We start from the raw sequence: 10,249 nt of genomic DNA, 5'->3' as shown, positions 1-10,249 counted from the left end.
TATCCTGTACATGCCTAATCCTTTTTAGCGATGAGGTATTTTTTGTCATTCTTATAGACTTCCTAAAAGTTGTGCGCGGTCCGAATGCTCTAGGTTTGGCTCAGGCAACCACATATTAAGACATAACTTTTTTTAATGCAACAACCTCTTCTTAATTGAATCTTGCTACACGATGAGGTAGGGTTATAGTATGGCTCTTCTGAGGTGAACTTTTCGCTTCGAACCATAATCTTTCAAATCTACCAAAACGTAATATCTAGAATATCAGTGACATTAAATTTGAACCTTAATACTATGACGATACCGGTTGTTTTTCAATATGAATGTTGTACTGGCACGTGCTAACGCTCGAGCTAGCGACTTTGCGATAATAGAGACAATGGCCTTTGTTTGAAAGATTATGGTTCGAAGCGAAAAGTTCACCTCAGAAGAGCCATACTATACCAACAACCTGCTGTAAGTCTAATGGGTACAGTCAGCATCAAAAGTAGCGTATCAGACTATGAGTCTAATAGCTTAAGAAAGTGAGATACATAGATCTGTCTACATGTAAAACAATCAGCGGCAGATATACCTTTGAACGCGTAATGTAGAAATATGTATATCTCTATTTGGTGCTAAAAGAGAAAGGTCTATTTATATTTTCTTGTATCTGGTATAAGCAGGCGTGGCGTGTCTCACTCCGCGATTTCGTCGCTTTGCTACAGGTAGCTAAAAGTACATCCGTTCGGCCCCAATTTTGGGGAAAGCCATAGGCCGCGCGTGGCGCTGTCGCCACCTAGCGGCCATATCTGTGCTGATCGTAACAAAAGCGTTTTGTTAGAGAGTGAGTCTTCTGTACTTAGTATACTATTATTTATTCTGTGGTATAAGTAAAGCAGGATAAAAAATATAATAAATATGGCACTGTGATTTTATTCACATTTTACATTTGCTCTTATTTCCATAACATCGTGTTACTCTTAATCAAAATTTGTACTCGTGGTTCCGTAGCCAGGTTCGTTTGTATTTAGGGACACACCACACTAGCGTCTAGTCTACTCAATGGCTGCTGCTCGACGCAACGTTGGCGCAACTGCGCAGCCAAGCTATTTTCCATAGCGCTGACTAGACGCCGAGTCGCCGACGCTCGAAAGACGCTAGTGCGGGGTGGCCCTTACGGTCGTCAGACTTAAGTTCTTCGTGTTCTTAAAGCCTCTTCTCAACAGGGGGAGGGTGGGCCGCGATGTACGCAAGGGCGCGAGCGATGGCCTCCGGAATCGGCGGGGGTGTGGGGATATGAGCACCCTGAAAATAAGATAATTATGTGTATATTATTCAAGTAATGTTAATTAACCCTTTAACCGCCAGTGTCTGATATATAAGACATTACATATCCAGCTGAATTCGCCTCAGTCTGATAAATAATGATTTGGTTTTTACAGCACATTTTTGATCGAGCGTGCTCGTGTCGCCATCGACAGTGTACCACGCAGAGTAAATTTTACTCTGCGTGGTACACTGTCGATGGCGACACGAGCACGCTCGATCAAAAATTGCTGGCGGTTAAAAGGTTAAAAGTGGGACTGATGACAATTAAGAGCCCATCAACGTGCACACTAGCGCCACTGCTAAATAATCGTGATTATTTCAATTTAACGAAAGATATTTAAAAAAAGGGGGCCGCTACGTACTGTATCTTGTATTAAAGTACCTTTTGAATACATCAAACTAGTTTCTATGTTGCTGGATTCGTCAATGTATGCGTCCAAAGATTTGTTTTGAGTTTATAGATTGAAGAATCCAGCAACATAGAAACTAGTTTGATGTATTCAAAAGGTACTTTAATACAAGGTACAGTACGTAGCGGCCCCTTTTTTTTAATATCTTTCGCTAAATTGAAATAATCACGATTATTTAGCAGTGGCGCTAGTGTGCACGTTGATGGGCTCTTAAACTGAAAAGTTCAGTAGCTAACCTATGGTCCCATATTTTTAAGAGTATCGAAGTGGAGGATCATGGATCATGGAGGCCTATTTTTTATTTTTATTTTATTACTCGGTGAGTGATGATTATTTTCAAAATTGTAACAGGCTTTTTTTCAAAAAAAAAATTAAACTGTGAGTGCGCCTTTGGTGACATTATAAAAAATGCATTTTAAAACTAACGTTCTTGTTACAGACATATTCAAGTCTATTAATTATGAAAATCTGTATGAAGGTATTCAACCTTAGTATAGTAGGTATAACCTCTAGCGGAAAACCATTTTCATTGGAAATAATTTTTACTCTTATTAGGATCGTAGGACGCTAGAAGATAATGTACCCCAAAACGTTATATTGTTAACCTTTTGGACGCCAATGACAGAATATTCGCACCGTAGGTTCAACGCCAAAGACCGATTAATCGGTCACATATCACAGAGCAACATAGACCTACGTGCATATGCATAAAGTTCAATTTCAGTTTTGACACTTCGGTGACGTGGCGTCAGCGTGACAGCTTTTGTTTTTGACACGGCGTCGAAAAGGTTAAACGTTATAGGAAACACGCCCGTTTTCGGGAACAGTAAACGGGTACCACCAGTTTGACAATGACATTGATAATTTGATATTATATTCGGTAGCGTGTGCGTAACTTACTCGCATATTAGTACGAACGAGATGTATAAAAAGTAAGTTACGCAGACATTAGCGCGAATATGTCACTTTGACACTGCTAAGAACCTATGGGCTTGGAAATGGAGTTGAAAGGTTTTTAACCTCCTGAGACCCAGAAGCAATAGTTTTGTTTTTGAAATTTGAACCCTTTAGTTACACAATAAAAGTTCAAAATAAAGTTTGGAATGTACAAAAATTAAGACTTCAACGCGGCCAAAGCCGCAGGACTTTTATACCTTAATATACAAAATCAGTCCGGGAACTGGGAATTCCCGGTTCTCGCCGTACAAATTCAGCCCCATGGTCCCGGGAGCATTTTCTAGTAAAAATTATTCAAAGGCTCACAGTAGGACGGTATCCGGATTCATCAGACTCGTAGATTACTTGGATGGGGGTTCCGTCAGGCGCCGTGTACTGGTACTGTCCTTGGATGACCTGCAGCAGAAATAAAATGTTTTTTTTTTCTTTAAAAATATTTAGCACGGGTACACGGATAGAATATGTCTAAAGTTAAACAAAGAAAATGTTATTTTAAACGTCAAACTTCTATGAAATTATGACGTATAAATAACACTTGCACTGCGTGGGCTATCAAAATCGCTGCAGACTTTTCTTGGTCTAACTTTAGTCACTTTAGTAACACGTTTTTAGTTTGAAACAATGTCAAAATGTATGTTACTAATTCCGTGGCTAGGCTTTTTAAAAAAGTTAAAAAAAAAGTGTGTTAAATATATTATACGGTGGTAGCAAAACATATAAATACTAGTTCACTAAATACTCTACATTTGGAGATGAAACTCTCATTTTCCGAAAAAAGTGACTAGACATGTTCTTTCCGAAGAATCCTGGTTTTGTTATTTTCTGTTAGTATTTATAAACAAAGTTAAAGTTAAATAATAATGTATCATAATTATTGTTAAACAAAAATTGTCTAAATTATGCCTGACCGGTACCTAGACTAACCCCCTCAATCATAAAACTTTACAAGCCTTCATTTGATTATTGATGTTTTACAATTATTTCTTTCATAAGTCAAAATGACAGAAAACCAACGATTAATAGCTAATTGAGGCTTACAGGGCTTGACAGTTAAAATAGCGGTTGTTTACTTACCAAAAAATCGCCTTCAGGTCCTTTCTTCAGGGAACCAGTAGCTTGCGCGGAAATTCCATTGTCGGTCTCGAATCTGTGGATTATTTTATTGTCAGTCAGTTATTATATAATCCAGTAATATTGAAACTTATATATTTTGACTTATTTAATAGAACTGCCGCATGCATCTGAATAGGTGGGTTAGTATAGCCATGCACCAAGTGGATGCCGCAAAATAATCGCGGACGTGGCAGGCCCAGCCGGAGATGGCGGGACGACTTAGTCACCTTCATTAATAATTGGCCGGAAAAAGCTGAACAACGGGAGTCGTGGAAATCAAGGGGAGAGGCCTTTACCCGGCAGTGGCACACTATAACAGGCTATTAAAAAACCGGCCAAGTGCGAGTCGGACTCGGGTTCCAAGGGTTCCGTGCATTAAGTCCGACTCACGCTTGACTGCACATTTATAATAGGTTTTCCTGTCATCTATAGGTAAATAACTATTTTGTGTATTTTTTTCACAATCTAAAATTGTGTAGTTTCGGAGATAAACGGGGGGAATGGTCATTTTTTGGATATTTTCTTAAATAACTTCTAACCTATTTATTTTAAAATTATGAAAAAAATAATATTAATTCATTTGCTATATAACACGATTTAGTTCGAAAAACTTTATTTTTTAACTTTCTCATTTACCCCCTAAAAGTAGCCCCAAGTTTAAAATTAATTTGTTTACGTTATATGTCCGTCTTTAGGTCACTAATTTCCATATGTGTACCAAATTTCAACTTACTTGATCCAGTGGTTTCCGAGAAAATAGACTGTGACAGACGGACAGACAGACAGACGCACGAGTGATCCTATAAGGGTTCCGTTTTTTCCTATTGAGGTACGGAACCCTAAAAAATATATAACTGTTTTTTTTTTAATTTTCCAGGTCTACTTACAAATGTTGGAAACCGTCAGGTTTGACGTCTGATTCCGAGCGCAGTACGGTGGCAGATTGGTCGTTGGCAGCAACGCTGACGGCGCGGCTTGTACGCCGGAATTTTGGGGACACAGCTCCTATCAGTCCCACCATCCCAATGCACACGGCAAGTACCTGAAATGAATCGTTATTGAAAGTGAGTGTCTTTATTATTCAATCTAGGCATGTTACAATGCACTACCGGTTATTGGGAATATCTACTCCGGTCCAGACCGCTTAGCAATGATAATTTGCGTTGTCGTCTTTCATACTTGAAGTCGCGCTTGACATAATTATATAGTTGAAGGTACCTTTTTTCATATTTTATATCTCGAATATTTGTAGGTACGAATAACATTATAATTACTTCGGACAAAAGTTTTAACATAATATTTCCTACAAATAAGCAACCTGCTGATGAAACATAAAAAAAACCGGCCAAGACCATGTCGGCCCATGCTCAGTGTGTGTGTGTGTGTGTGTGTGTGTGTGTGCGTATGTGGTTACCCGTCCGTCAAAATAGACTATTAGCAAAAACTCAAAAACGGCAATAACAAATTTATTTCCAAAAATAATAAGTTGATCAAAAATAGTCCTTGAAGACTCTTATTAATTTTAAACGAAAACGACCTATCCAACGACACCCCACACTGTAGGGTTGAAGCGAAAAAAAATTTCATCTCTCGTTTTCATGTAGGGGAGCCACCCTAAAAAAATCGTTTTTGTAGGTTTTACTTTTTATTTTGGGTCTAGTCTAGTCTAGGCCGAAAAAGTTTTAGGTCATTAATGTATTGTTTGTCGGCATTTTCGTTAGTCATAAGTCACTCCCCTACATAAAAAGTGGCGATGAATTTTTTTTCTCTTCAACCCTATAGTGTGGGGTGCCGTTGGATATTTTTTAGTATGTTTCTCTGGACACCACAAGGTGATAACTATACCAATGTCAAAACTACGCGAATTATTACCGCAATTTTTTTTAATTTTCTTGAGTTACGAGTTAACAATAAACCCTCAACATTGATGCGTGTAAACATCAAGTAATCTAACTTGTGCGATGGCTTGGACGATGATGTCCAGACATTACCTACATTTCTTATAACAAGAATAAACATGACTTTTTTTTTCTGTGACATAAAATCTCGCAAGGCAAAAGATTATTAGATAATATTATACTCACTAAAACTTTCATGTTGCCGAGATCTGCTTTTGAATAGATATCCAAATAAACAAGTAAAGGACCATCAGAATGATGGCCTTATATATTAGACAAAAGGCATAAAAAACCGGCCAAGTGCGAGTCGGACACGCGCACGGAGGGTTCCGCACCATCAACAAAAAATAGAGCAAAAAAAATCGTGTTTGTTGTATGGAAGCCCCCCTTAAATATTTATTTTATTTTATTTTTAGTATTTGTTGTTATAGCGGCCACAGAGATACCTACATCATCTTCCTCGCGTTGTCCCGGCATTTTGCCACGGCTCATGGGAGCCTGGGGTCCGCTTGGCAACTAATCCCAGTAATTGGCGTGGGAACTAGTTTTTACGAAAGCGACTGCCATCTGACCTTCCAACCCAGAGGGTAAACTAGGCCCGTATTGGGATTAGTCCGGTTTCCTCACGATGTTTTCCTTCACCGAAAAGCGACTGGTAAATATCAAATGATATTTCGTACATAAGTTCCGAAAAACTCATTGGTACGAGCCGGGGTTCGAACCCGCGACCTCCGGATTGCAAGTCGCATGCTCTTACCGCTAGGCCACCAGCGCTTCCTACAGGTAACAGAGATACCTACATCATTTGTGAAAATTTCAACTGTTTAGCTATCGCGGTTCATGAGATACAGCCTGGTGACAGACGGACGGACGGACGGACGGACGGAAGGACGGACAGCGAAGTCCCGTTTTTTATCCTTTGGGTACGGAACCCTAAAAACGGCTGCATATGTGAGATTTAAATGCATACAACCTGTTGAGCTGAGATGACCTTTTAGATAGAAATAGCAACCATTTATTCGTGGCAAACATGGTTACATGCAAAAAGTTAATGAAAAATAGGTAAAAATTAGAAAAAGCAAACTAAGAACACATAGCATATTTATGTCATAACATAACACAATTAGTAGATGATACGGTCCCGATTCAGTATGGTGCTAGCCTGGCTGGGCTAACGCTGGGTAAATTCTACTCGTATCTAGATTAAACTTCAAAAATGAAATGAATTTCGATCAACATTAACTATACTTTTTACTATTTTTGTTGTCTTTTGCTTTTATCTTACTTACGCGGTCCGTTCCCTACACGGCTACCATCAGTTTTTCACTGACAAACGCCGTCGAGAACGTAATTTACTTTCTACATCGATACTCGATAGCGTATAATATGCCAGTTTTAACACTGTCAGTGACTCATGGTACGGGCTCTAATTCGTCAGAATCTTTGTATATTTATGCTTTATCCGTGTACTTACGTTCAAAAATATTATTTCTGTGGCAATTAGCCTAACCTAGCCTAACCTAGTCACACTGACAATAAATGTAAGTACTTAAGTGTGTTATACCATTTCAGAATTGTTACGGTTTTGATCTCATTTTGATATGACTTTGAAGATGGCTCACGCTCACAATCACAAAGACAATCTTCAAGGTCGTATCAAAACTAGTTCAAAATTGGGATCAACCTCCTAGTCCGTCATGAATGTATTGTCAGTGGGGAGACACTCCTGACTTCGGGCAAACTCGGCTCCGTTCGGCTCAGCATTGCTACGAGCGAGCAATTATTAGGGTTGATACAACTTGACGTCCCTTTGCGTGCACGACCACAGATAAGATAATTACTTGAATTTTGACAACTCTAAATAGTCAAAAGGGATAGTGCTATAAGTTAGAAAGGGATATAACGATTCGACCTTGAATCGCTCTTACATCGGTTTTGTAGGAAGTGTCCTTTCTGTACAGTAGTATTATTACTTATTCTGTGGTATCGCTATCGTAACATTCTATAAAACAAGCTTATTAGTGGCAATATCAATAAATAGCAGAGGCTCCCGAGACGCGACCTCCACGGAACTAGTTCCAAAGTAAATGTCAACGGCTATTATTACACGGACAGGTCAGCGGGGTCAGACGGTTCACTGTGGTCTTAACACGCAATCACACAAACCTCACATTCTTTAGATAATTATGTTATTAGCAGACTTGCCTTTTTTGAAAGATAATTGGATTTTTATCTTGGAAATATTTTGGAACTATTTAGGAAACAAATGACATTGACCTATTTTTGTTTGGCTTTATTTTAATAAGGATGTTTTGGAACACTTTTGACGCATTATTTTATTGTACTCCGGATTCAATGCTAGTCAAAATAGTTACCAAATTAATTCAGATGAAAATAAATATTAAATAAATATAGATGAAGAAAAGTAAATTAAATAATTAAATTGTACACAACCCATTTAATAATTACGAAAGACTTAAAGCGCCACCTAACGTCACATACACGAATGTTTATGATCATCGCGCAACATACAAGCCAAATCACTATCGATACCGGCGTTGCAAAACACTACAGTACTTACTAATAGATGTCGCTTATAAATAAAAAAAGATAGAAATCGATAAAAGTGAATTATCACCTTTTTGTGTTAGTTGGACGTAATTGGTAAACTCGAAACGTATAGTTTTAATAATTCATAAAATAGAGTTAGACCAAGATTACTCTGCAACGATTTTGTCGATTTTGATTGCACAGACTGTGCAAGTGTTATTGATACGTCATGATTTGAAGAAGTTTGACGTTTAAAATAATACTTGCACAGTCTGAGCTATCAAAATCGCTGCAAACTTATCTTGGTACAACTCTAAACTACCTTTGTCCTAAACATGTTTTAGAAAACCAAAAAAATAAGGAGTTTATGTATGACTTTGTGGAATGTTAGCTTACCTATCTGTTGGAATGCCTAAATGAAAAAATAAATAAGTCATGAAACGAAAATAAAAGAAACATAAGATTTCATAATTTTCTTGTATTTTCAAGTATGTATTAAAAGTATAAAAATATCTTTGTACAATGTAATTTTACTAACTAGTTAAACACCAACATGAGATCCATTAGGCAATGGAATATAGCACTGTTGGCTTTAGATACCTTATGACGAAACAGGGATTACAAACGGGCAAACTGAAGAAACTAATGTTACGGGAAGTCTATTGTATTTATATCTGATAGGACAGATCGCTTAAACAAATCTGAAACATTTCTATTTACAGGATCATTAACGTGTCAGATATTTTTAAGTTCTTCATCTGTTTAGATTTCAGATATTTATTTTAGTAGGTAACCCTTAAATTTCTCAATTCGCCTCATTCCCGCCGGCTTCGTCACAAGATACCTTAATATGGTTCTGTTTAACGCGTTTGATAACACAGTTCTCAATTAGTTTGCAGGCTGAGGGGGAGCAGTGGCGAGATAAGCGAGGGCGCGTTGGATAGCCTCAGGGATCGGTGGCGGGGTGGGCAGGTGAGCGCCCTGGGGCTGGAAGCCATTCTCGTTAGCGATGTACGAAAGTTGCACGGGGACTCCATCTATGCTAGTGTAGGAGGACTGTCCCTGCACTTCAAGAGCAAGCTCTTCGGCGCCAATGTTCTTAAGAGCACCCCGTTCATTGGCCGCGATGCCGTTGGAAGTCTCGAATTCCCACTGATACGAACCATCAGGGTTAATTTGACTGTCCTGCTTAAGGATCTGAGCGGTTTGGTCCTGAGGAGCTGCCACGGCCACCGCTACAAGGGCGAAAAGAACCTGAAACATAGTTTTTTTTTTCAATTAGGTGTTGTCGATGGGGAAAGTAATAGATATCAAATTTTGATGAAAATATGACGTTAATGATGACACCCCCTCAGTTTGTTCTATTCAAGTCGGTACAAAGTTTAGACGGACGCTAGACGGATGTTTTAGAAAGTTGTTAAAAATATTTTAAAGCAAATTTCAAAATTCACATATTTGCACAATCACTGACACTTACAATAGATTTCATGTTTGTGTTGGGTGGGTGAGGGCACTAGACAATGATGATCTAACTCTGTTTTCATCGGTATATATAGTGGTCAGGGCGATGCGCCTTCCACCGCAGGCGGTATTGCACCACCGGAGTTCAATCGGTGATACATTATCATGAGGCTGAAGCCAATCATGTGTGAGCTTGCGTGTTCTCAACATCTTAGCCTTAATTTGTAACTTTAATTACATTTTAATCAGGTTAGCCCCAGAATAGAAAGGACAACGCGAAGCCCTGGTTGAAAAGGGCCTGGCGGGGATAACCCCGGTTAAAACCGTCGGAGGGCAAAGGCAAGATAAAAGAACAAACTTAATGACCAATTTTATGAACTGGGAATGTTCCTCAATGTTCCACCATAGGGCCAAACACAGATACATTATAGTACCTATCGCATTCGGTTCGGTCGGTTTCGGTTCGACGCACACTTAACCGTATTTTTTGCATTACAATTAATCCGCATAAGATTTTATACCTACCTAATGATTAAATGTTGACAGAAT

At 38.6% G+C, this 10,249-nt stretch overlaps 2 protein-coding genes across 2 annotated transcripts; both read right to left on the bottom strand.

The window, feature by feature from the left end:
• Positions 1 to 1,178: 1,178 nt before the first annotated feature.
• LOC134650588 (endocuticle structural glycoprotein SgAbd-4-like) lies at positions 1,179 to 5,951 on the bottom strand. The gene is made up of 5 exons (XM_063505542.1): positions 5,876 to 5,951; positions 4,679 to 4,833; positions 3,753 to 3,825; positions 2,985 to 3,074; positions 1,179 to 1,287 (listed from the first exon to the last, which is right to left on the bottom strand). Exons 1-5 carry the CDS (start codon positions 5,885 to 5,887, stop codon positions 1,189 to 1,191), a joined length of 429 nt encoding a protein of 142 aa, XP_063361612.1. The 5' UTR covers positions 5,888 to 5,951; the 3' UTR covers positions 1,179 to 1,188.
• A 3,169-nt stretch (positions 5,952 to 9,120) lies between these two features.
• Positions 9,121 to 9,877, bottom strand: LOC134650589 (endocuticle structural glycoprotein SgAbd-8-like). The gene is made up of 2 exons (XM_063505543.1): positions 9,717 to 9,877; positions 9,121 to 9,493 (listed from the first exon to the last, which is right to left on the bottom strand). Exons 1-2 carry the CDS (start codon positions 9,726 to 9,728, stop codon positions 9,128 to 9,130), a joined length of 378 nt encoding a protein of 125 aa, XP_063361613.1. The 5' UTR covers positions 9,729 to 9,877; the 3' UTR covers positions 9,121 to 9,127.
• Between the last annotated feature and the right edge of the window lie 372 nt (positions 9,878 to 10,249).

This window comes from Cydia amplana, chromosome 8, assembly GCF_948474715.1.
Source record: "Cydia amplana chromosome 8, ilCydAmpl1.1, whole genome shotgun sequence".
In the NCBI taxonomy this organism is placed as follows: domain Eukaryota; kingdom Metazoa; phylum Arthropoda; class Insecta; order Lepidoptera; family Tortricidae; genus Cydia; species Cydia amplana.
The sequence above is the reverse complement of the archived record's forward strand: the minus strand, read 5'-3'. Positions and strand labels throughout refer to the sequence as shown.